The following is a 26,805-nucleotide window of genomic DNA, read 5'->3' as shown; positions in this document are numbered from 1 at the left end:
GATCTTAGAGGAGAGGACTAGATTAAAATGTATCTACTTGCTTATCGAGTAGATATGGGAAGCTTATATGGGAAGCGCTTCCCAGCTGATAAGCTATACAAATAGAGTAAAAACAACGGTCAAAATAAGTTGGTCTGATCTAGCTTCTGCTTTTAGTATAAATGAGAGCGGTGAGAATAAGTGTGGCCAGAATAAGCTGTAGAAAAGCATGGCGTTTGGTTGTTCACTTTAGCTTATTTCAGCCATAAATAGCTTATAAGCTATACCAAACAGGCGTAGTTGTCAGAAGGTCCTGAACATGAGGCTGTTTTCAAACGACAATACTGGAAAAGCATGGAATCAAAGTGTAAGCCTTAGATCCATCTTGGCCTAATAGAATAAAGTTGGCCTAGTTGAGAATGTTAATTATTTCCTGCACTTTATATGAGCTTTGAAGACAAACAAGCTTTTTCCTCCCTGCAGGTTATGCAGCGTAACTTTGAAGTGCTATTAGGTAATATGATGATGCAACCTTGCCCATGTGTAAAATATAAACAGACTCCATTAAATTTGTTATTAACTACTCCGTTTCTAATCTGATATCTTATTCGATCAGTCAGTTCACCTTATATGGCATCCTGAAGGGTAATAAGCCAGATTTTCATGTGGCTATGCCACCTGCAAAAGCGAAACCATTCTATGCTTCTCTAATCGAGAAAATTCAAAGGTCATACTTGGCTGATTCAGTGAAAGGTAAAAGATATACACAGTTTGCCAACCTGAATTCTTGGTTATCAAATCAATGTTCCTTTTCCTTCTGTTAACATGGATCTGCCTATATTGGGATTTGCCTGTCATGAATGATGCATTGGTTGTAACTTTCCCATGCTCCCCGACTCCCCGTGGTCCTGTATTGAACATTCTTCTCTTCATCTTCTCGACAGTCACTCCTGTTATGTTATACCGATAATATACCTATTTCTTTAGTGATGTTTTGCAGATGTTCTGCTCACTTGTTTATTTTGCTGAATATTGCCATGAGTATGTCTATGCTCCCCATACTCATAATACACGATCTTGCACTTGTTACTGCAGGTGTTGCTACTATTGCTCTTGCACTACGTTCCATCTACATCTAAACATTTCTGCCATGAGTCACTGTATCGCATGAAAATAAATGTGACGATGTTCCTACTTTGATGGGAAGATGGCGTTTTTGGAGCGATGATGAAGGTGTCTGAGTGAAACATGTTATTTGCCTTCATAGCGTTTGACCTTTTTCAGAAAAAAGGGTAAATTGGAAACTATTGCAGGTTTCTTTGGTGAATGATGGCCCCGTGACAATGCAAATCGACTCACCCTCACTGCAATGCGCTGCTCAGTCAAGGTGAGTTTGTTCAAATTGTCAAGTTTATTTTGATCTTTGTTGAATCGTATACTTGCTAGCTAGAATAGCATGCATGGTTATATAGACTTGTTTGATTTATTCGTTTTTATGCACTTGAACAGCAATGGCGATGATGATTTGGTTACAGATGGTGAAGCCAGAGTACCTAAAGAGACGTGTTAAAATTCTAGATTGCCTGCTGGCCTTGGTGTAATGTAGCCTTTGGTGAATATAAGGTCTCCATCACATCTTTCTCATTCAGAATTTTGACTTTGTTTTTTGGTGCAGTTGGACTGAAAGCCCTACTGCTGTGCAATTGGTATGAGCTTTGTGTCCATCTGGCACGTTGATCACAAAGGAAATTCCAGAATCGAAGTTGACATAAGTCACGTGATTTACCATTATTTTTAAAAAAAACAGTCCTAGCGCTTTGCCGTTGGCTGCCAGTTACAGCACTGCTTCAGTATGTGCAAACATAGCCTATTGCGCAAATGACAGAGCCATATATTTGTTATCTTATTCATTTTTCTTCTGTGGGATAATACTCTTGTTAACATGAGAGCTATACATGATGAGCTTGTCGCTGCTCAACAATGTAATTCCTAGGGTCTTATTACGTAGTAGCAATCATCAGTACATATCTGGATGAAGTTCAGATGAAGAAGTGGAAGGCATTCCTGATGTTGGGCCTACGAAGTACGCAGAGAATTTTTTTTTGCCTCTGCCAAGCCCAGTACGCGGCCGAGGCCGAGGGGGAGCAAGAGCAATACGCGCATCTATGGACCTGACTCTGAGGGGGAGCAAGAGCAATACGCGCATCTATGTCGCTTGCTAGCAGCACAGTTGTAATCCTTAAGAGGAGTGCGTGACTTGTTATGCTAACAACCTAAGCCTTTCTCTGTTCTTGGATCCCATTCCCATGCTGTTCTTCTAGCCGTTTCCCCATTCTCTCTTCTACTACCCGCTACGACGACCTGCTGTGTCAACACACCTTCTCTGCAAACTTCCCTGCAAACTTCCAAAACAATGCCACGCATGGACGCCGCCAACAAGCACGATGCTGGCGGCAGCGGTGTGCTACGGCCGTCCCAGTTATGCCACATCGTCATTATATCTACCGCCTTCTGGGCCTTGGTGTTCTGTTTGCACTCCGGCATGCAAGGGGGCGGCGGCATGGTATCTAAGTTGTTCAAGGCATCAGCGCTGTCCCATCCCAAGCTGTCCAGCAGCATCCCCGTCAGCCGCCGTCGCCCTCCATCGGAGCAACCGCGGGCGTCGGTGGCGCCGGAGAACCGGTCAGTGGTAGCACCGGCGGCGGATCATTGTGCGGGACGGTACATTTACATGTACGACCTGCCACCGCGCTTCAACGAGGACCGCGTCCGTGGCTGCCGCAAGCTTTCGCCGTGGACGGACATGTGCTCGTACCTGGCCAACTGCGGCATGGGCCAGCCCCTGGGCGACGAGGGAGGCGTCTTCTCCGCCCGCGGCTGGTTCGCCACCGACCAGTTCATGCTCGACGTCATCTCCCACTGCCGGATGAAGCGCTACGAGTGCCTCACCGGCGACTCCTCCCTCGCCACCGCCGTGTACGTTACGTGCCGTTCTACGCCGCCCTGGACGCCGGGAGGTACTTCTTCAACAGCACGTCGACGCGGGACGCGCTCGCGCTGGACCTCGTCGACTGGCTGGTGCAGCGTCCTAAAGTAGAGAACAGACTTTTGATCCTCGATTAAAATGGCCTCTAGTTCCGGAATTTTTTTGCTCCCAGGATTAGAAATACCTTTAGTCCCGGTTGGAGGCTCCAACCGGGACTAAAGGTCCCTGCCCAACGGCTACTGCACCAGACAGAGGTGGCAGGGACCTTTAGTCCCGGTTGGAGCCACCAACCGGGACTACTTTAGTCTCGGTTGGTGGCTCCAACCGAGAGTAAAGGTCTACTCCCGGGCCGTGGCTGCGTCCGGGGTTGGAAAGTTACCTTTAGTCCCGGTTGGATCCATCAACCGGGACTAAATGTTCTCCCTTTATAAATCGGCCATCTCCTCCTTCCTCCCGGCCCCGAGCCCGAGCTCAGCACATTTTGAAGCTCACTGCAGTAGTGTTCTTGCTTCCTCCCTCCCTCCATTGTTCCTCCATCCATTCTTCGATTCCTCCGTCGATTTCTTCGATTCCTCCGTCGATTCTTCAGTTGTAAAGGTTACCAATCTCATACTCTCATTTTTTACCATTATCTTATGCCGTTTTGTTCACTATATATATTTATGGTTCTTTATTGTGGTTTTTTTCATTTGTAAGCAATTTGAGCTCAAAATCACTTTAAGCTTGTATATTTACATGAAAGAAGGTTAAAGTATATATAAATATAAAGTTAGAAAATTATAGCAAATCCTTACTAGTTGAACTTGCGGACCGTGTTCAGGTCGGCGAGGATGTTCTCTACCGAGCGGTAACGGACGTCAAGGAAGAGCTTTGATTCTACGAGGGAGAGCGACAACGGTCGTGGAAGACCGTGTTCCCTTCCTCGTAGAATCGGAGCTCTTCCTTGACCAAGTACGGTGTCGTTCGGTGGAGAAATGCTCGCCGAGCTGATCATGTAAGCAAGGTCAACTAGTACGGATGGTTATTTATTCACATGTCCCGATATCGTCGCAGTAGTCTGTCAATCACCGTACCTAAACGTAGTATATATAAATATAAAGTTAGAAAATAGTTAGAAAATTATAGCAAATCCTTACTAGTTGAACTTGCGGACCGTGTTCAGGTCGGCGAGGATGTTCTCTGCCGAGCGGTAACGGACGTCAAGGAGGAGCTTTGATTCTACGAGGAAGAGCGACAACGGTCGTGGAAGACCGTGTTCCCTTCCTCGTAGAATCGGAGCTCTTCCTTGACCAAGTACGGTGCCGTCCGGTGGAGACATGCTCGCCGAGCTGATCACGTAAGCAAGGTCAACTAGTACGGATGATTATTTATTCACATGTCCCGATGTCGTCGCAGTAGTCTGTCAATCACCGTACCTAAACGTAGTAGTCTGTTATGTGTGTACATTCCCATTCTTCTGTTAATTTGCGGAAATATCATATGAATTACTTACCTACCGCAGTAAAAGACGAGAACACAATGACCATTAAAAATATCATTGTTTAGAGATCAAGATAATTTTATAGTTTGTTAATTTTATTTGTTTATAAAAGGAGAAATTTATAGTGTATTAAAAATGAGTATAGAGAGTAGATGGCAACTGCTTCCGGGTCCTCGGCCTCTCATGGGTTTCCAAAGCGACTTAGGCCGGGCCTTCCTCTCATTCCATGCGGCAAGTGTCGTGATGAGACGAAGATTGTGATGGAGTACCGAGTGAAGAAGGAGGGTCCCAACAAGGATCGTATCTTCTACAAGTGTCCGGATCGCAATGTGAGTTATTTTATCGTATTTAATGATTATGGTTAGTTTATACCTATTTTTATGATGGTTGTGATTAAAGTTTTAATTTTTTGTTTTAATTTCAGTGGGATGGCAGTGGACGATGTTCAGGCTTCTACTGGGAGGAAGAGTATGTTGAACTCGTGCAAAAATATCTTGCACAACAGGCAGATACGGCGGCTAATGAGGCAGTGATCCAGCCGAAGAAGCCCAAAGATGTTGCACAATCGGGGGATCTATCTGTTTTAGTTGAGATTGGTCGCGAAATCCTTGTGCTCCTGAAATGTATTTTAGCTTTAGTTCTTTTAGTGGTAGTTGGGATTGTCTACATTGTAGTGATGCTTTCATAAATTTGTATTTTTTGTGGTGGCACGCATGTTGTATAAATAATTAATTATGATCTAGGTTTTAATATGATATTTATGTCATGTAATGCAGATGAGCCGTTATTGGATGTATAATGCTGATCGTCTCTCCCAAGAGTTCATTGACGGCGTGCATTCTTTGTTACGTGCGACCGAGGCAAACAAACGCGACGGTTTCATGTGCTGCCCATGTGCCATATGTAAGAATACGGTGGAATATCCTTGCTCAAGGACTCTTCATTCACACTTGTTCAAGTTGGGTTTCATGCCAAACTATATTTGTTGGGCAAAGCACGGAGAAACCGGTGTTGTAATGGAAGAAGGTGAAGAAGAACAATGGGACGACAATGATATTATTCCTGATGGTGCGTGCTTCAATGATACTGCAATGGGAGAAGCTGAAGAAGAGGTAGCCGCAGAAGATGAGCTGGCTGATGATCTTTGTCAGGTCATTCGTGATGCACAAAGAGAATGTGAAAGTGAAAATGAGAAGATCAAGTTCGAGCGGATGCTAGAAGATCACAAGAAATTGTTGTACCCAACTTGTGATGCAGGGCAGAAAAAATTGGGAACCACACTAGAATTGCTGCAATGGAAGGCAAAGAATGGTGTATCTGACAAGGGATTTGGAGAGTTACTAAAAAATCCAAAAGAAGATGCTTCCGAAGTATAATGAATTGCCCGCCACTACCTACGAAGCAAAACAAGTTGTCTGTCCTATGGGGCTAGAAATAGAGAAGATACATGCATATCCTAATGACTGCATCCTATACCATGGCAAAGAGTACGAGAAATTGGATGCATGCCCGGTATGCCATGCGTCGCGGTATAAGATCAGGCGAGATGACCCTAGTGATGTTGAGGGCGAACGTCCGCGTAAGAAAATCCCTGCCAAGGTTATGTGGTATGCTCCTATAATACCACGCTTAAAACGTCTGTTCAGAAACAAAGAACATGCAAAATTGTTACGATGGCACAAAGAAGACCGTAAGGTAGACAATATGTTGAGACACCCTGCTGATGGGTCCCAGTGGAGAGCAATCGACAGAGAATTCCCGGAGTTTGCAAATGACGCAAGAAACTTAAGGTTTGCTTTAAGTACAGATGGTATCAATCCTTTTGGAGAGCAGAACAGTAGTCATAGCACTTGGCCTGTTACTCTAAGTATCTACAACATTCCTCCTTGGTTATGCATGAAGCGGAAGTTCATTATGATGCCTGTGCTCATCTAAGGCCCGAAGCAACCTGGCAATGACATCGATGTGTACCTGAGACCACTTATTGACGAACTTCTCATTTTGTGGAATAAAGAAGGTGTACGTGTGTGGGATGAGTACAAACAGGAACACTTTGATCTGCAAGCATTGTTGTTCATAACAATCAATGATTGGCCTGCTCTAAGTAATCTTTTAGGACAGTCAAACAAGGGATATAATGCATGCACACACTGCTTCGGTGATATTAGAGGTGTATTCTTGAAAAAATGTCGAAAGGTCGTGTACCTTGGCCATCGTCGATTTCTTCCTGCAAATCACCCCGTAAGAAAGAAAGGTAAGTATTTTAAAGGGAAGGCAGACCACCTGACCAAGCCTCGCAACCGAACCGGTGAGGATGTACTCGATATGGTCAATGATGTGAAAGTCGTCTTTGGAAAAGGACATGGAAGCCAACCTATTCCAAAAGACGCTAACGGTCACGCACCCATGTGGAAGAAAAAGTCCATATTTTGGGACCTACCCTATTGGCAAGTCCTGGAGGTCCGTAGCTCGATCGACGTGATGCACCTGACGAAGAATCTTTGTGTGAACCTGTTAGGCTTTATGGGTGTGTATGGAAAGCCTAAGGACACATTTGAAGCACGACAGGACCTGCGTTGTTTGAGAGAAAGAGACAACCTGCATCCAGAGAAGACAGATGATGGACGCCATTACTTACATCCTGCTAGCTACACTCTAAGCAAAGAGGAGAAGGAAATCATGTTTGAATGCTTAAACAACATCAAGGTACCATCTGGATTCTCCTCGAATATAAAGGGTATTATAAATGTGCCAGAGAAGAAATTCTATAACTTAAAGTCCCATGACTGTCACGTTCTCATGACGCAATTACTTCCAGTTGCATTAAGAGGAATTCTACCTCCAAATGTACGTCTAGCCACCGTAAAGCTATGTGCATTCCTCAATGCAATTTCTCAGAAGGCAATTGATCCAACTGATCTAGCTAAACTACAGAATGATGTGGTTCAATGTCTCGTCAGCTTTGAGTTAGTGTTCCCTCCTTCCTTCTTTGATATTATGACACACCTCCTAGTTCACCTAGTCAAGGAGATTTTCACTCTCGGTCCTGTGTTCCTACACAACATGTTCCCCTTAGAGAGATTCATGGGAGTCCTGAAGAAATATGTTCACAACCGTGCTCGCCCAGAAGGAAGCATCGCCAAGGGCTATGGAACAGAAGAGGTCATTGAGTTCTGTGTTGACTTTATTCCCGACCTTGAATCGATTGGTGTTCCTGAATCGAGACATGAGGGGAGACTAAGCGGAAAGAGGACACTAGGGAGGAAAACATATATTGGTACGGATGATAATTATTTCAATAAAGCGTACTACACAGTTCTACAGAACTCCTCTTTGGTAGATCCGTATATTGAGACACACAATGATCTCTTACGATCTGAGTTTCCAGGGAAGACTGAAGCTTGGATTACGCATAAGCACATGGAAACTTTCGGCGGTTCGTTGCGAAAAAAATGTCAAGGTGATGAGAGCATCCATGAGCAACTGTATTTATTGGCTATGCAACCATCATGGCATATCGTCACATACAAAGGGTACGAGATAAATGGGAACATATTCTACACAGTAGCCCAAGATAAAAGGAGTACCAACCAAAACAGTGGTGTCCGCATAGATGCCACAAACCCGAATGGGAATAAGCAGACATATTATGGACGTATAGATGAAATATGGGAACTAGAATATACACCTACTTTGAAGATCCCATTGTTCAAGTGCCAATGTGTCAAGGTGACCAGAGGCGGGGTAACAGTAGACAACGAGTATGGAATGACAACAGTAGACCTTAGTAATATTGGGTACAAAGACGAACCATTCGTCCTTGCCAAGGATGTGAATCAGGTGTTCTATGTCAATGATATGTCTACCAAACCAAAAAGAGGGAAAAACGATAATGACTCAACCAAAGAGCCAAAGCGCCACATAGTTCTTTCAGGGAAAAGAGTCATCGTGGGAATTGAGGACAAGTCGGACATGTCAGAAGAATATGAAAAGGATGACCGAATTCCGCCCTTCAAAGTGAACAAAGACCCTAGCATCTTGGTAAATGATGAGGACACTCCATGGTTACGAAGCGATCATAACCAAGGGACATACGTAAAGAAGAAGTTCACTGCTGTGCCCACTTGATGATATAGTGATTTAATATAGTGTGTGTTTGAGATACTATGTAATAATTGTGAATTCAGATGTTTATTATGTCATGTTTCAAATTAAATCAATGTTCGATTTGGTGGGATTTCTCTCTCAAAAAGGTAAATTAGGATACTGAGTGATGAAAAATTAAAATATTAACGTTAAAATGTTGTGAAAACAAATTTCCTGTCCAAAACCAATAATTTTAATAATTTTAATTAAACACTACATTTTTGCATTAACGAAATAATAAATATTAGTTACATTATGTTTTATAATTCTAACAAAAAATAAAAAAAGTTAGGTTATCGATTTTTCCTATGTGCAATAAACAAAAATAAAATTCATATTTTTAACAAAATAATTTTATGCCTTTTATTTAATTTACTATGTATTTAATAAAAACTATTGCATTTCTATTGTATTTAACAAGACTATTGCTTAAAACAGGCGGGAAACGAAACTGCAGGCCACCTTTACTCCCGGGTGGGAAGCCCACCCGGGAGTAAAGGTGGGCTGCAGTTTTGTGGCCCGCCAAAAAAAAGCCTTTACTCCCGGTGCGTGTTACCAACCGGGAGTAAAGGTATACCTTTACTCCCGGTTGGTAACACGCACCGGGAGTAAAGGCACCTTTACTCCCGGTTGGTAATACGCACCGGGAGTAAAAGGTTTTTACTCCTGGTTGGTGGCTGGCACCGGGAGTGATTCTCTCTGCTATATAACCTCCAGCGCCTGGCAGATCGATCCGCTCGTCTTCTTCCTCGTCGAACACCGCCGTCCTCTTCTTCCTCGCGCCGCGTCCGTTCGCCTTCCGTGACACCGGCGCCGCCGTCTTCTTCCTCGTGCGGCCTCCACCGCGCGCGCCCGTGCCCCTCCTCCGCGCTTGCCCGTGGCCCTCCACCGCGCCCTCCTCCGCGCCCGAGGCCCTCCATCGCGCGTTGCCTCACCGCGCCGGCCCGAGGCCCTCTAGTACACTGCCGAGGTTGATCGAGGTGATATATTCGTCGATCTCTTTGTACATTCGTCCGAGCCCTCCACTGCCGAGTTATAGATCACGTCGAAAAGTACAACTTTGGTGTAAGCCATGTCAATGGTCGAGGTCGATTGAAAATTCCAAATTTTGAATCACAAAATCTAGAAACTAAAAATGAATATTTGGAACTCTAAATGATTTTAAATAAAAACATATCTTAAGGCAAGTTTTGAATATTTGGATATTATATGGATAAATTAGCAAGTTTAATTAGAGTGTCAAAAACTGCATTTTATGGTACAAAAATACATTTTAAGATCACTGGGACCTGAACTCATGACAAGTATAATTAAGGATCACCAATGAAATTACTTTAGAAATTAATTAGATCGATGTAAATCCATGGCTTGTATAATAAACACGCTATATATTATTTGGAAACAACGCTACGAACCATCCGCTAATGAACTTTCATTACAAACTCCTCAGGATGGCAACCATTTGTCGTTGTCACTAAAGCTGAAAATGATCCAGCCCATCAACCGCCATATATTCATCACTATATGATATGCCATTATTTCAAGATGCAGTTTCAATAGAAGAATTTTTTCTATCTTCATAGATCAATGTTTGTTAATGAAATTTTATCCAAATATATTCATGTAGGGTCTTTTTTTTTGAAGGATTTGTTGTAGGATATATAATGGTCAAATAGGAACTCAATTTTGATACCCAGTTTGTAAACTAAGCGTTTTTTAGTTTATCAAAAATATCACATGTGATGATGTTAGCAGTTTTTGTTGGACTTGCATGCATGGCTACAGACAAATGAAGGAAAACTTCAATGTTTCTTCATTTGTGAACTTTGAATATACAGATATAATATATTAATGTTGCTAAAGTAATATGAGCATTACATATTTTTTTCCGGGAAGACTATCTTCAAACTTTATATCATAGCATCAGAGATCGCCTGTAGAAGAAGAAAATAAATTCTTATCATTTCAGAAATAGTAATGGTTATATGAGCAATAAGACACATATACTTACATTTCATAATGACTTATACTTACATTATTAACATAGAATTTTCTCATATGATGAATGACTACATGGTTCACATGGTACATAGGATCACAACATCACGCACCGACACCGCCCCGGCCCGCCTCACGTCGTCGTCGTCGTCAGCACGCCGGCCCGCCTCACGTCATCGTCGTCAGCACACCGGCCACCGCGCCGACACGTATATATACGTCATTTGTATTCATATGCATTTCGTCCATGTGTTTCTATGTATACGGCGGAGCACCGCCGCCCTCGTTCACCCATGTGTACAGACATATATACGGCGGAGTGGAGCACCGCCACTCTTGTCACACCGCCCTTTCTCGTGCCCTAATTCGCCCTAGTACCGACGTAGTTCGTCCTAGTGTGGCGAATTGCGTCCGTGATCGAGGGGCAAGATTTAATAATGCATATTGTTTGTAGATTTTACGTATGTAATAAGCAAAGATTTGACGTACTATATATTGGTTTTGTTTTTTGAAGCTAGATGGCCGACCCAAGAAATATGGATGAGGAGGAGTTGATGATGAATTTGATCAACACTGGCACTCAAGTTGCTGGCGATGATGGTGCTAAAAATAACGTGCAAGAGGATGTAGATGATGGGAGTCAGTACTTAGCTCTTGAACAAAATGAGCAACAACATATTGGCCAAGTATATATTTTTTATTATTAGCTATATATATATATTATCATATGTCTTATGTGTGCTCATGACATTAAAAATAATGTTTATGTTTTGTAGCCCTCTGGATCGACATCAACAACTACAACGAAGAGTAAAAATGTTCGAGGTCCCAAAAAGCCATTGGAGGATCGCTTCATCATCTCGGAGTTCAATGTGGATACAGGAGAACCGGGGGGGCCGAATAAAATGAAATTTGTGCACCACTGTGGTTACCTTGTACGGGACCGGCTCCCAATTAGTACCCGTGAATGGAAGAAGAAGACCAATGCTCCTCATATCAGTTTTGTCTCCGATCGTGACAAGGCGTTAATTTGGAATGATGTCTTGGTACATTTCACGCTCCAAACAGATGGTTATGATGATATAATAGATGGTGATGAATTGAAGGAGCGAGTTAGGGATTGGGCAATGAAGAAGATGGCCACCCAGTTTCAGACTTGGAAGAAACACCTATACACGACGTATGTCAAGAAGAACATAGCACCAGATTTTACTGTCCCAGGCCCGATCTCAAAGCAGAGGCCCTATTGGGATGAGTTTGTACAGTACAAGACTTCGAAAGAGGGTGTGAGTCGGGTGATAAAGAACCAACGTAATGCCCAACAGAAGACATACCACCATACCTTGGGATCAGGTGGCTACCCGACTGCCATTAAGAAGTGGAACAAAATGGAAGCAGACCTTCTTGCCAAGGGTATCAGACCAGAATCACTCGAGTGGGGAGAACGTGCAAAGAATTGGTTTTTCGCTCATGGGGGAACACTAGACCAGGAGACAGGGAAGTGCGTTTATGGCGCAAGACTGCAAGAAGCAGCAGAAAGATTGTTTTATGCTCAGAGAGCTACTGCTAGTGGTGCGTTCAGGCCCAACAGAGAGAAGGATGAGCTGACATACGCCATCGGGACTATTGAACATGGTGGCCGAACTAGAGGCAAAGGAAGTGTCTCGTGGGAGCATGGATTCCCTCAGGACAGACCTTCCTACAGAAGTCGCCAGAGAAAGAAGGAAGAAGAGGCACAGTGGCTCCAGAGGTTGGAGGAAGCGGTGCGTGAAGCACAGGAGCGGGAAAAAAACCTTGAAGCGAGAATGCAGGAGGAAATCAAAAGGCAAGTGTAAATAGCAGTGAGTGCAAGCAAGCAGGCATCAGAGCCAGGAATCAACATTAGCCAATCTGTTCAGTTGAAAAGCAGCTGCGCTTCCACGGAGATACCAAATCAAGGGGACACAGGACTGCGCTTCCCTGTGGATGACGTCACTGAACCTTGTACAACGTGTGAGCTACACATTCCGAAGGAGAATTCCACAATTAAGGTGGCTATCGGTCTTGTTAATCCTATCGACCGAACCAAGACACCAAGGATTCATGGGAATATAATCCAAGAAGGATATGCTACCATCTCGGTAGATAAAGCTGAAAAAGGTTTTAGTGATTTACCTCTTGACATTCCTGGAGGTGATGGCGAGAAGACTCTAGGAGAAGCGGAGAAGACATTCATTCTATGGCGCAAGCGCTACATCATCATTCCAGGGATGTCAGCTCCACCTCCTCCTGAACTACCTCACCATAGGTACGTGCGGATGAAAACACTACATCATTAATTTGTATTGGCTTAAATAATTAACAATCTGCTCATAATAATATGTCATTCCTTTTTTTGTAGCAGATCCTCCCCCAACCTAAATCCAATTGTTCAATCGCCAGATCATCATAGTGCTCTGTACGATGACATTGTGTTGGAAGACGAGGCTGCATCCACACCCTCTCCAAGGAGGTCTCCAACGCCGCAGCCGCCACCTCCAAGGAGGTCTCCAACGCCGCTGCCAACACCTCCAAGGAGGTCTCCAACGCCTCCCCCGCCCCCGCCTACCAAGAAGCCTAGCAAGAGGCCAGCCCCTCAAACGAAGAACCAGTCCCCGCCTGTAAAGAAAGCCACCGTAAAACCAAGGGCTATTCCCAAAATAATATCTGAAAAGAAGGAAGAAGGAACTGATGCATATAAAAAAGACATGTCTAGATTCTATGACAAACTTAAAATGAATCAAGAAGCAAGGAGAAACCCAGAGAAACCGTACTTCTTCGTAGCTCCGGATATTTTAAGAAAAAAGGTGACTTCTTACCAGCAACAACAGCGGGAATCTCGTAAGCCGTCCAAATCAACATTATCAGACTATGACCGCACTCTCACCAAGTCAATTGAGGCGGCACAGAAAAAGAAGCGGGCAGGGAAAGGAGTTGCCCAACTCGGACAACAAGCGCACCAATCAATCCCCCCGCTAGTTGTTGGTAATGAATATGGTTCGAATTTAGGATTAATGCATCAGGCAAACATACCTCCGGATGTCGATTTGGATCACCTTGGTGAATTTCTTGATGAGACTGGTCTCGACCTTTACCAGATGTTTGGTGATGGAAACATTGAGAGTGCGGCGGAGGTTGATATTTGGAAGAAAAAATTTATACTAGGCCAGAGTCTATACAACCCTCAAGCCTTATCTGATCTGGGGACGCAAATGTACCTGCTAAATAAGTAGTACATGCAGGCGTCTACCAGTGGAGACTTCTGCGTTGGTGTCAGAATTAGAGACGAACATTGGTTCCGTGGCGATGATGTTATGTATGTTGACTTTGCAGAATTTCATCAACTATGCCACCTGACCTCTCTGGACAAAGTTATCATTAGCTGCTATTGCCTGTAAGTAATAATTCTTTCGATCTATTATTAAACTCATCATATGTGTGTATATGCATATAAATTATCCTAACAAGTACTATATATATGCAGATTTATAATGACAGAGCTCAGAAAGGAAGGCTGCAATGAAATTGGTTTTGTTGATCCCCATATAGTATTCAAAGACCCAATTACTCCAATGACTAATTGGAAGTCTGAGTCAGAGAGTAACCTCATGAACTTCTTAGTGAACCAACGCCACAAGAAGGATATACTCTTTCCCTATAACTTCAAGTGAGTGTTAATCATGCCGATCATAGCCTTAATGGCTCATATGCTGATTCTAGTTAATTAATGAGTGTTATGCGTTATATCCTATAAACACATGCAGCAATCACTGGATATTGATGGACATCGATCTGGTGAAAAGTCACTTGATAATCTATGACTTGATGAGAAAACCATAACAAGACTACCAAGATATGATAGATATTATCCAGAGGTAATTTCGGGATCTCTAGCAACTATATATACACACAAACATGATGATTAACTATATCTGATGACGTGGCAAATTTTTTATTGGGCAGTGTTTGGAAAACCTTTATTGAGAAGCAACACATGGAAAAATACAAAGCGCCACTGAATGTAATCCCATTGAAAGTAAGTCCCCTGAATCGCATCATCTTTATTAATTAAACATATAGCTTTCACCGGATCACCAGATTGGATGACAAATCTTTTTCTCGTAAAGTGGTGTCTGAGGCAGGAACAGGGGAACAACTACTGTGGTTACTATGTTTGCAAGTTTATCAAGGTGCTCTCCCAAAGAACTCATACAGAGAGACTCAAAGTACGTTAAAAATACACTATATATTCATTTAATTATTATTATTGATTGTGTTACTATGTCTTTATATATATATATGTACATATATTAATTTATTTTCCTTTAATTTAAACCTGTAGACTCGATGGTTGGAGGAAAAGGTCATACGGCAAGACCAAATCAAAGCAATTCAAGAGTCTATAGCCGGATTTTTTAATGAGCAGGTCATCGATTCCAAGGGCGAGTTCTACTTCGACCCAACACTGCCATTGAAGCCAAGCTAGAGGATGAGAAGAAACTTGTTATGTCACAACAACTATAATGCAATCTTTTGTAATATATGCACATGAAATAATATAATGTAAAATACACATATGCATGCATGCATGTAAATATATATATGATGCATGCATGCATATATATATATATATATATATATTTCTATGCTTGAATTGTGTGATTTAATACGTTCATTGTACTTGAACCAAAACATACTATATGCGCGTATAAATGTATAATTAGCAGCGTACAATACGACTTCGAAAACCTATTTTGAAAAGAAAACAAAAAAATAAAAAGAAAAGAAAAAAGAAAAAAACCTTTAGTCCCGGTTCGTATTACCAACCGGGACTAAAGGTGCCGGCCATCGTGGCATGTCAGGAGGCACCTTTAGTCCCGGTTGGTGTTACCCACCGGGACTAAAGGTCCACCTTTAGTCCCGGTTCTTGACCCGGGACTAAAGGACCCCCTTTAGTCCTAGATGCTTGCTTCCGGGTGGGGAACTGGAACTAGAGGGGGTTTCCCACCGGGAGTAAAGCTCGGTTCTCTACCAGTGGTCCAGAGTGGCGCGCCATGGGCGGACGCGACCACTTCATGGTGGCCGGGCGGACCTCGTGGGAACTCGAGCGGAAGGCTGATGTCGACGAGGAATGGGGCAACAAGCTGCTCAGCTTCCCCGCCATCCGAAACATGACGGCGCTCATCCTGGAGACGAGTCCCTGGAACCATAGCGGTTTTGGGAACGAGATGATGCAGAGCTCGCGATACCAAAATGGGGCAGCCTCGCGATACCATACCCGACGTACTTCCACCCGGAGACTGCCGCCGACGTGGTTGCCTGGCAAGACAAGATGCGCAAGGCGGAGCGCAAATGGCTCTTCTCGTTGGCCGGCGCGCCGCGGCCTGGGAGCAAGAAGACCATCCGCGCGGAGATCATCCAGCAGTGCGGCGCGTCAAGCCGCTGCAACCTCTTCGACTGCGGCAGCGGGGCCAGCTGCTACTGGCCGGGCGGCGCCACGCGCGTCTTCGAGGGCTCCGACTTCTGCCTGGAGCCGCGCGGGGACACCCTGACGCGGCGGTCGACGTTCGACGCCATCCTGGCCGGCTGCATCCCGGTGTTCTTCCACCCCGGCTCGGCGTACACGCAATACACGCTGCACTTCCCGAGCGACCCCAACAAGTACTCGGTGCTCATCATGCACACCGACATGACCCGCCGGAACGTCAGCATCGAGGAGACGCTTAGCAAGATCTCGCCGGCGGCGGTGAAGGCCATGCGCGAGGTGATCCGGCTCATTCCGAGGGTGGTGTACGCGGACCCGAGAGCAACGCTCGTGGATTTCAAGGACGCGTTCGATATAGCGTTGGAGGCTGTCATTGATCGGGTGGCTAAGCGGCGCCGGAGCGCGGCCGCTGGCCGGGAGCACTGAGACGCATCGTCGGCGTCGTCAACTCGTCAAGTGCCTTGTGTGTCATTTGTTCATGCATGTAGTTTTCTGCTGTTTGGTTCATATGTTATTAAGGTTGCGAGTAGGCAAAAATATACGCGATTAATACACGACTGTTCACTACGCTATCCACACCCTGGAGCGCAATTCATTAGAATGTAACCATGGTTTATCAGTCATGACCCAACAGCAGCTGTAAACCGAATACTATATATGTGTCTATGTGCCAACTTTTTTGCTGATAATCAAATGTGCGCCATCAGTAGTGTGCGTTCCTCCGGCCGTGTCGGTATACGAAAATACGAAAGATTAGGATTGTCTAATGTTCATGATCTAGGTGACGTGTCCATAGCTAGATCTATCCCAGCAGATTTCACTATATGCTGGTGGATGTCAACCGTGGTACGCGATCCAAAGCTCGATCTACCGCCAACAGATTTTATTATAACACTAGGTGGGCAGCGCGTAGGTGGCGTCCAAGTAGGTGTTAGGTCCTTTTTTTAATTTCAGTACACACTCTCTGAAATACTCATCACCGACACACACAACCTCCTCGTACAAGCACTCCCTCCCAAAATAAGTACTTTCAAACTATAAGACGTTTGGACTTTTTAGATATAATTGTTTTTAGTGGACATTCACACGTAGTATATATCTAAGTATATAATTAATAAAAGCTACGCATCTAGAAAAATCAAAATATCTTATAATTTAGAATGGAGAAGTACACTTCTATCATTCGCTAACGGGATATAGGTGAAAGGATTAGGCAAGGCCTAGATGGAGGTGAATAGGCCTGTAAAAACTTTAAAACTTGTCAATGCAACAAACTAGCAGTATGTGGAGGTTCCGTGGATTCATGTGGATGCGGAAGTTTCGAGCAAATCTACGGAAGTTCCGCGCATCCTAGCTTGGAACTGATATAATTGAATAGAATTGAAACTTACATTGAGTTAAATACCAAGCCTCCCATTAGTATGATCTTCCTTTTGCACCACAGACCTACAACTACAACTTACTATACAAGTACATTAGGTGTAAACCCTAGAATTGAATTCAAACAAGAGTGAGAGTACCACAACAATAACAACAACAACAACCAAAGGGGCAAGACACAAGATTTAACCCAGGGTTCATTGGAGCCATGAAAGGCTTGTCTATGTTCTCGATGTTGAGAAAGCCACAAAGACTTTGCATTGGGTATCTTCTAACCCTATCCTCTTCTCAAGCGAGTCACAAAGCTCAAACTTGAGGGTTCCACGAGCTTCTTGAAGATGATATGGAGCCAAGCTCCAAGAGTAAAACAAAATACAAATCTACAGCTACGAGATGAACCAAGTGCTCAAAAGCTAGATCTCTTGCTCACAAGCTCTCTAATCCCAATCTCTCAAAGGGTTTCACAAAGAATCAAGAGGGGAGGTTGGGGGAGCCTTCAATATATGGTGAGAGAGAGACTTGTTTTCGTGTTGGTGGAAAGTGAATGCAGAAATGGCCATTGGGGAAGAAGGGGATAGGGTATTTATGCCCCTCCCCTTTTTCAAACTATTAACAATTTAAGTGCGGAAGTTCCACACTCAAACAAAAAATTTCCGTGCTCAACCGCAGAACTTCTGTGGAGGCCAGAACAAAATATACGAAACTTCAGTGTATGTAATAACGGTGTGAACCATGTTGTAGATTTTGACGAGTCAAATATTTGGTATTCATGACTTTTGTCATGTGAATTTGATTGTTTGATGTGGTTATTAAATCTGAATTTAATGCCACAATTTACTTTGGTCAATGGTTAAGCGTGCAATCTAAGCAAGACCGCAAGCCTCACAGGACTGTGGAGATGAGGGACTTAGCACCACCAAGCCGCCACACACTGGAGCAGCTTCCGTGGCCTGTCCTCCGTCAAGTTCAGGTTACAGGAGAACCCAATTCCGGCGGACAGATACAATCTCCAGTTCGTTTTGCTTCCAGCCATTTTCATGAATTTCCCTTCAAAATCTGCTAATGATGTTTGATTTCTCCCCGCACCCCAAAGCATCTCTAACACCAGATCACCACTGCCTGAGGACATTGAAATAGCAGATGATTAATGGTCTCCTCTTTTTCACATAATTTGTAGTTCTTAGAATTTCAGGGCACTGATCTGTGATGGCATATCATCCATGGAAAGATTAGAACTTCCAAAGTACAGTAACTTTGGTCTTCCAATTGTGTTGCGGCGGGATAGGGTCAGCATCCGTGGCGGCTTCAGCCAAGACGATCGGGGGCGAGAAGATTTCAAATTTTAGATTGCAGGCAAGTGTAATATAACTTATATCAGCATCACCCTTTTTTGTTTTGAATGAACAACAAAACCTGACCGAGGTAAAGAAAGAAAAACGAAGGAATGCCCAGGGCTGCTCCGAGCGCGCCACTACGCCGCGGATAGCCATGTCGCACCGTAGCTATATACGTGCTGAAGTGCACCGTGCACACGATCCTAAACTGAAGAGACAGGCGTTGAAGACTCCCAGAATCCCATTCAAATGCTCCTAGTCTAGGTACGAGCGCGCACCGTCGCGATCGAGGAAGGTTCACGTGGCGGTGGCGGAGCCCAGACGCCGAGGCCATTCAATTTCCTCCTAACCGGCCGGCCACCGGTCCATCAGCGTCCGTCGACATCCCCTCGCCGCCGCTTGGCCACCCGATCAAGGACGACGTCCACTGCAATGTCGAAAGCGTCCTTGAAGTCCACACGCGTCGACCTCGGGTCCGCGTACACCAAGCTCGGGATGAGCCGGATCACCTCCTCGCGCATCGCCTTCACCGCCGCCGGCGGGATCTTGCCGAGCGTCTCCTCGATGCTCACGTTCCGGTCCGTGACGTCGGTGTGCATGATGAGCACCGACCACCTCTCGGGCTCCGCCGGGATGTGGTCCGCGTACTGCGTGTACGCCGAGTCGGGGTGGAAGAACACCGGGATGCACCCGGCCAGGACGGCGTCGAACGTAGACCGCCGCGTCGTCGTGTCGCCGCGCGGCTGGAGGCAGAAGCTCGAGCTCTCGAAGACGCGCATCATGGCGCCCGGCGCGGCCTCGCACTCGGCCCCCTTCTTGCACCGGAACATCCCGCAGCGGCTCGACGCGCCGCACTGCTGGAGAATCTGCGCGCGGACGGTCTTGTTGCTGCCGGGCCGCGCCGCGCCGACGAACGAGAAGAGCCACCTGCGCTCCAACGCGCGCGCCTTCTCCTGCCAGGCGCGCACGTCGGCGGCCGTGGCCGGGTGGAAGTTGGTCGGGTAAGGCACCGCAAGGTGGTTGGACCGGTTCCACGGGTCGATCTCCAGGACGAGCGCCGTCATGTTGCGGACGGCCGGGATGTTGAGCAGTTTCGTGCCCCAGTCGTCGTCGCCGTCGGTCTTCCTCAGGAAGTCCCACGCGGTCCGGCCGGCCACCAGGAAGTGGTCGCGCCCGCCCGTGGCGCGCCACTCCGGGCGCCGCGCCAGCCACGCGACGAGGTCGAGCGCCAGCGCGTCCCGCGTCGCGGTGCTGTTCCAGAGGTACCGCCCGCCGTCCAGGCTGGCGTAGGCCGGCACGAAGATGGCGGACGCGCGGGCGGGGTCGCCGGTGTGGCAGTCGTAGCGCCTCATCCGGCAGCGGAAGATGACGTCGAGCATGAACTGGTCGGTGGCGTACCAGCCGCGGCCCGGGAAGACGCCGCCGCCCTCGTCGCGCAGCGGGCGGCCCAGGCCGCAGTTGGCCATGTACGGGCACATGTCCATCCACGGGCGGAGCGCGCGGCAGCCGCGGACGATGTCGTCGTTGAAGCGCGGCGGCAGGCGGTACACGTAGATGTACCGCCCCGCGCAACGGTCGGCGGTCACGTTGGTCCGGTTGTCCTCCGACTCCGACGGCGGCGGCCCGTGCGAAGCAGAGGGGTGCTGCCCGATGGTGACGCTGGACATCAGGGTAGGAAGGGGGAACGCCGACGGCGGGAACAAGATGGACGCCACGGCCCACAAAGTGGTGGCGGCAACGACGAGGTAGCAGATCCGCGACGGCCAGAGCACGCCACCTGTGCCGCCATCAGGCTTGTCGGCGCCGTCTTTCTGGAAGCTGAGCTCCACGGTGGTGGTGTTGGTGGTGGTGGGCTTCATCATTGGCCGGTTTGCGAGTGGAGTCCGTATCCGTTGTTTGCACTTTGCAGCCAGCCAGCTCTCAAGCACCTCGTGTTAACTGTCAATCTGTCATTAATAGCACAGGGGCGTGATTTCATTGACGTGATTATTGCGAATCCACTGTACCGGGTCGCGTGCTCGTGGGGATCTTCTTTTATAAACTACTGGCAAGTCAATCAGCTCGAGACTCGTCGGTTTCCCAATTTTTCACCCAAAATTTGCCAAAATTATTTGAGAAAGTGCATGTACATTCGAGGAAATAATAATCACAAACAAAGTGCATGTACTATCTCCTTCCTCCTAAACAAATAGAGAAAAAAGACGAGCGCGCACAGCTTTCGAGGAGTGCTAATCTGCCTCTGCTAGCGCTGGTCGCCTGGTCCATAGAAAGCAGAGGCCAGAGATGGTCCAGCGAACCGGGTCCAGCATTCACGGGCCACGGCAGTCGGTGTGGCCGCGTGGTCGCATAAAGCCGGCAGAGGATTGGCACATGGCGTGCGTGCATCAGCACTTCAGCAGCATCGCGGACCGTTCCGGACGGCACCGCCACGCGGGAGAGCTACAGTGCTACACGAACGACCCAACGCGCGCTGCTTTTGGTTACTGACGCATAGACACACGTTGACGAGTGATTGAACGACCCAACGCGCGCATCGTCTTCCTCGCACCTACCTTCTTCTTCCTGACGATTCGACCGGCGGCGAGCGAGGCGGTGGGGAACATCCGATGAGCAGAGCCAGCGACGGGGCGAGGGGTCCGTCTCTTCTTTCTTCGATTGAGATTAGAGGAGGACAGAGGCCGATCGACGAGTGCAATGGGTGGCGGGAGCACCGGTGGTGGGAGAGGACGCCGCCGCCGTCGAGGTAGGGCCGATGATGAACGATTCCTTGAATCGATTAGTGGAGGGTGGGGGAAGGTAAGGTGGGGCTAGGCGACAAGCGATGCAACTGTGGTAGAGGAGCTGCTGGGCGGGGACGTGGGTTGGATCGATCTAGGAGGAGGAAGACGAGATGGAGGAAGAGAAAAAACGTGGACACAAGCCTTGCGGGCACGTAGGTGTCAACTAAGAGAAAAATTATCTGCACTGATGATGTAGAAAATCTCTTATGCGACACTGTGTTGTTGTTGTCTACGTGTCCTGACTCAACTTGACGGAGTGTTACGTTCCACAGAAAGACAGGGCATCAGCTTGGACCATGCAGGTGGCATGCAACCATGCGGGATGGTGACCAACAGATCAAAGATCAGACGACATCAGATCCAGGTTGCACGGGAGATTTTCTGCATCACGAGTGAAGATAACTTTTTTCCATTAAGTAAGGGGGCTCATGAATGAACGAGGGGTCAGCCGGACGCCCGAACAAGGTGGAAATGGTTGTAGCCAAAACTCACGGAGGTAAGTACCAGACCAATTTTGTTTGGCCAGAGTGTTACGCTTGTTTTTTTTTAAAAAATGGACCAAAGTGTTAGTTTGGGCACATTCACCTCTGTTTAAATACTTTTTAGTACTCATAATTTTCTTCGGGCATAGTACAAATACGGACAATATTTTAAATCAAATACAAATATAAATGCAGATATATCAAATACAAATACGAACCGTTTTTAATATCGCTCTTTGTGGCTAGCACTATTTACAACAAACTTTTCACTTATGCGATGTGCACTTATTTGTATTGGCAGCACTAGCATCCAGATGTCCGGACGCATGCATCCGTCCAGACGCCCACAGCTCCTTCATCCCATCTGCTCGGATTCGCGCGTCGGCCGCGCCAGCTCTGTTTTCCGTGCTCGCATCCGAACCGTCCGCTTTAGATCCACTGCCCACGCTGCTCGGATGACTCTCCCTGCCTCTTCCACACCGTCGCAGCGCCCGTCTCTTCCAGGCCACCTGGAAGATTCACCCCACCTCTTCCACAACAGCACCGCGCGGCCTATGCCTCCTCCCCATACTACCGCCAGTGGCCTACGCCTCCTTCACGTGTTGGTGACCGCGGCTTGGCCCTGCCCGCCCTCATGGACACCAACGCCGGTCGTCTGCACTGGCAACATGAAACACTCGAATGCAACATACATTTAAAACAGATGAAATATTTAGGACATACGCTTGCAACATGTATGTGAAACATATGCAACATCCAGATAAAATAATTACAACATAGAAAAACACTTACTGCAACATAAGACTGAAATAACTGAAACATTTCAAACATACTCTTGCAACATATTTGTGAAAACATATGCAACATCCAGATAAAAAACAATTGCAACATACGTCTGGAAACAGATGAAACATTTTGAACAAACGCTTGTGTCACGGGGTCAAAACCGTGACAAGCATTGTTGTTTGACTTGGTGTCAGCGTACGTGTTTTCGGTGGATCAGGTGGACTCAAGAACACAAGAATCACAGAGATAACGCAATGGTTTATCCTGGTTCGGGCCAATCGATTCCCTATGTCCAGCAGCTGATGATCCTTATACTCAAGAGCACCAAAAATCGGGAGATTACAACAGAGTGTATAGGAGGAAGGAAGAGATTTGGTAGGGGATTAGCTCGGTGCTAATCCTGAGGTTGCCTCACCGTCGGGGGAGTCTTCCCCTCGTTGGAGAGGAGGAAGACGATAGGTGAGGTGGAGGAACTTTCGGTGCCCCTCTCTCTCTAGGTTGCTCTGCTCTCGGTGCTGAGCAGGAGCGGATCGATGAGGAATGAAATTATCTATCTCGGATCATCCTCCCCGTCTAGGATCCGACCTTACCCCTTATATATCGAGATAGGCTAGGTACATGGCGGTTTGGGGGGTTGAGCCTATGGTCTACATACGCCGGAGTCTAGGAGGGTCTTGCAGTGGCGCTCTGTGGACCATGGCGATGTTGTGGAGCCAAAGAAGCTCTGGGCATCGTCCGGCTGCTCTATTCTGACACTCTGCGTGTCAGGCTGTGTTGGCTTGGACCGGCCTCCCATAGGTGGACCTTCTGGAGTCTTCTTGGTGGAGAAGGAGGTTGGCTCTAGGGGTTGACGTGTGCGCTCGAGCACCTCCGAGCCCCTGGAGGCCGAGGGGGAACTTGTCTTCTTGTGTCACGCCCCGTGCGTGACCCTGTCGGGAGAGCGGCCGGCAAGGCCACGCCCAAGGTGCTATGTCGAGGAGCCCCCAAACCTCGATGGCTCGGGGCATATCTTCTTGTGTCCGAGCCTTGGCTGGTGTCATAGGTTGGGCAGGAGCTGAGGATAGGGCTTAGATTTCCCATTGATCGGGAGCCTGAGGCTTGGGCGAGCCCCCGAGCCCTGAGCAGAGGTGCTGGCGTGCTCAGGCTCAGGCAAGTTCCTTAGTGTGAGGGTGCACATGAGCGTACCCAATGGGTATAGACCCTAAGCCCCCAGGCGATCCTAGAGGGATCGGCTGGTGGTCTCTTCGATCGGGAACCATAGATCCCAAGGCTTAACATACCTATATATTAGGATCTCGTCATGAGCCCCTGAGCCCTTCATGGCCTTACTTATACGTGATGGTGATGAGGGGCTGAATTTGATCTTCCGGTAACTGAACTTAGCCATGACAGGGATAGCTTCCGCTGATGGGAGTGCGATGCCCTATGTCGGGCCCTTTCCCTAGCATGATGGGGGGTGCTCGGCTGTCGGGGCTGGGTAATGGTGCTGCCCTTTTGTTTGATCCTACATCGCATAGGTCTATAGTCCGAGCGAGGGTTTGGTGAACTCATGTGGGAGTTACCAACTTTAGGCCTGGGGGCACCGTTCTTTTTGGTTGGAGCCTATCGTGGGTTAGGTGATCGAGAGCATCTGGGCTCTGGCTTAGGGACACATGATCACCTAGTGCGCCATGCCCTTCTAGGGGCTTTGGTAGCAGGCCTAGATCCTCTTGGGATGGCCTTCTGAGGCAGACCGCCTACGACCATAGGTCAGGGCATAGGGAGCGCGCTGAGCTCGGGCGAGAGGCCCTCATTGGGCCCACCGCTCAGTGACTCCCGATCCAACTCCGAAGAGTTGGTTGGTTTTGGGGGTGTGTCACCTTGGCGCCCATCGATCGGGGGGTCATGTTGCTCTGTCTAGGGAGCCAACGTAGCCCCTGAGGCCATCATGAGGCCTCCTTGTCAGTGGGCACGGTGGCTTCTAGGCATGTCCCATCCACTGACGCTCTACGCAGGCAGTTGATGGCACCTAGGATGTCGTGCCCGGTGGAGGAGTAATGGCGTGCACTCTCGCACTGTCCCACTTTGTCTAGGAGATGGGACATTGGGCCATGTGGTGCTGATCTGGTGGAGGAGGAGCCATGGCACTTGGCATGCGCGGATCCAGGCCATTGATGGTGTGCACGGAGTGGGCGGCGCGTGTGGTGGAAAGTGGAGCGGGGACTTGCCTCATTTTTAGCGTCCCCCTAGATCCACCTTTATTGTGTGGCCTTCATCACGCAACCGCCCTGGGCCACATTATGGGGATTGAAATGACGCATGGCCGGTTCCCTAGGGCCTCTTTTATCCGCCGATGACTGATCAGAGGGCGAGGAGTCCTGGGGACGCGGCACCTTCTTTCCCTCCTCTGGTTCCTTCTCTTCTTCCTCTTAGATCCAACTCCCGGCGGCCATGGTGATGATGAAGTGCGATGCCTCCCTCTGAGTGAGCCTTGCTTCCTCCGCTGGGCTCCTAGGTCGCCCTCCACGAGAGCGGAAGGACTCCAGCGAAGGAGGGGTGATGACATGATGCTAGATGCATCTATCATGTTCCCCTCCCCTAGAAAGTGGAAGGATTTTAGTGACGTCGCTAGAATCCTTGCGCCCTCCATCGGGGAAGGGGAACAATGATGCATCCGTCGCTGCCCCTCCATCCCAGTGAAGGCGGGGGCTTGGTCCCATTAGCGGGGCGATGGTCGACATCGCCTAGCCTCGGACCTCGGGGAGTAGCCCCAAGGTCAACCCGCTGGCCCATGCCACATGTGCCGTAGGGCCCTGACCTAGAGGTTTGGCGTGCCCTGTGGTCTTTACCGCCGTATAGGTGGTAGTAGATTGCGGTTTTTGTCGCCGTATATTGTAATCAGGTCGTTCCCAATTAATAAAATGAAATTACTTTCATTTGTAATTCCATTGTTCATGAGTCATGCTCGGAGACTTAGGTCCCTCATTGGGATGGGCTGTTACTATAATAGCCTCGATGGCTAGGATTGCCACGCCCATGCTGCTAGCGGGTGAGTCCATGAGAAACTTAGGTTTATGGTCGTTCCGTACCCTGGTCATGTCCCCCAGAGGGGAGATCCTCAGCTTCTCAACTAAGCCACTCATATAGTTCTCGAGCCCATCTATCAGTGCTTGGGGGCTTGTTGCCTCTCTCATTGGGTCACCATGAGTGGCTCGAGGTTGATACTTGGACATCGTTCGAAGGTTGGCCGGTTTCACTTCTAAGCGCCCAACTAAGGCCTCTGGTGCCCGACCATGAACATCCCTCGCACCTTTGGGTGCCTTGGGTGGCCTTGAAGCCTGATGGGCTGGCCTTGGAACCCTCGACGATGCCCCTTTTGAGGGTCCCCATACCGTCGTGCGGCTAGGAGACACGATCCGATGAAGGATTAGGAAACAGGGAGATAGTTGTAAACAAACAAAATGGACATAAGATTAGGGAAAGAGGACATAGCTGGTAATGTGGCGATCGAGGCTGTTCTATTAGCGCTTTTGCTGATTTCTTGCTCGATCCTCCTGTTCTGTCCATCCCATCCTTGCCTTGCTGGGGGGGTCTTTCGGTGCAGTTCTCCTTCATAGAGGGCAACATGTGGTTAGTTTAGTCGATCCTTTGGTGTAGCCGAGCCACTGTGGGAGTTGCTTGAGATAAAGGAGACAATAGCAAAGACAAGCAAAGCAACAAGGTCAGGAGGACATGACTTATCTTGGTTTTTGCTGTTGGAGAGGTAGGCCAACAAAGGAGGTCGGTAGGCGGATACTAGCTCGGGAGGCGGCACTTCTAGGCGAATGGCTCGGCGGTGGCCTTCTCTAATTGGGAAAGGTCAGAACTCACCTCGATTAGGTCAACCCCTTCTAGGGGGCCAAGCGCCTAGATGGAGGGGCCAACCAAGCCATCGCTGCCACCAGGGTCCTTGGTCACCTCACTGATGCTCGA

At 47.6% G+C, this 26,805-nt stretch overlaps 2 protein-coding genes and 1 pseudogene across 2 annotated transcripts; 2 read left to right on the top strand and 1 right to left on the bottom strand.

Annotated features, from left to right (window-relative positions):
* Positions 1-286: 286 nt before the first annotated feature.
* On the top strand, positions 287-1,549 carry LOC136487740 (uncharacterized). The gene is made up of 6 exons (XM_066484839.1): positions 287-346; positions 463-493; positions 592-732; positions 1,187-1,212; positions 1,293-1,366; positions 1,489-1,549. Exons 1-6 carry the CDS (start codon positions 299-301, stop codon positions 1,547-1,549), a joined length of 381 nt encoding a protein of 126 aa, XP_066340936.1. The 5' UTR covers positions 287-298.
* Positions 1,550-2,401: 852 nt separating this feature from the next.
* Positions 2,402-16,518, top strand: LOC136459161 (xyloglucan galactosyltransferase KATAMARI1 homolog; annotated as a pseudogene).
* Positions 16,519-18,799: 2,281 nt separating this feature from the next.
* LOC136487729 (xyloglucan galactosyltransferase KATAMARI1 homolog) lies at positions 18,800-21,700 on the bottom strand. The gene is made up of 2 exons (XM_066484829.1): positions 21,359-21,700; positions 18,800-20,752 (listed from the first exon to the last, which is right to left on the bottom strand). The coding sequence occupies exon 2, from the start codon at positions 20,666-20,668 to the stop codon at positions 19,175-19,177; it is 1,494 nt and encodes a 497-aa protein (XP_066340926.1). The 5' UTR covers positions 20,669-20,752; positions 21,359-21,700; the 3' UTR covers positions 18,800-19,174.
* Between the last annotated feature and the right edge of the window lie 5,105 nt (positions 21,701-26,805).

The sequence above is a fragment of the Miscanthus floridulus genome, chromosome 1 (assembly GCF_019320115.1).
Source record: "Miscanthus floridulus cultivar M001 chromosome 1, ASM1932011v1, whole genome shotgun sequence".
NCBI lineage: Eukaryota > Viridiplantae > Streptophyta > Magnoliopsida > Poales > Poaceae > Miscanthus > Miscanthus floridulus.
The sequence above is the reverse complement of the archived record's forward strand: the minus strand, read 5'-3'. Positions and strand labels throughout refer to the sequence as shown.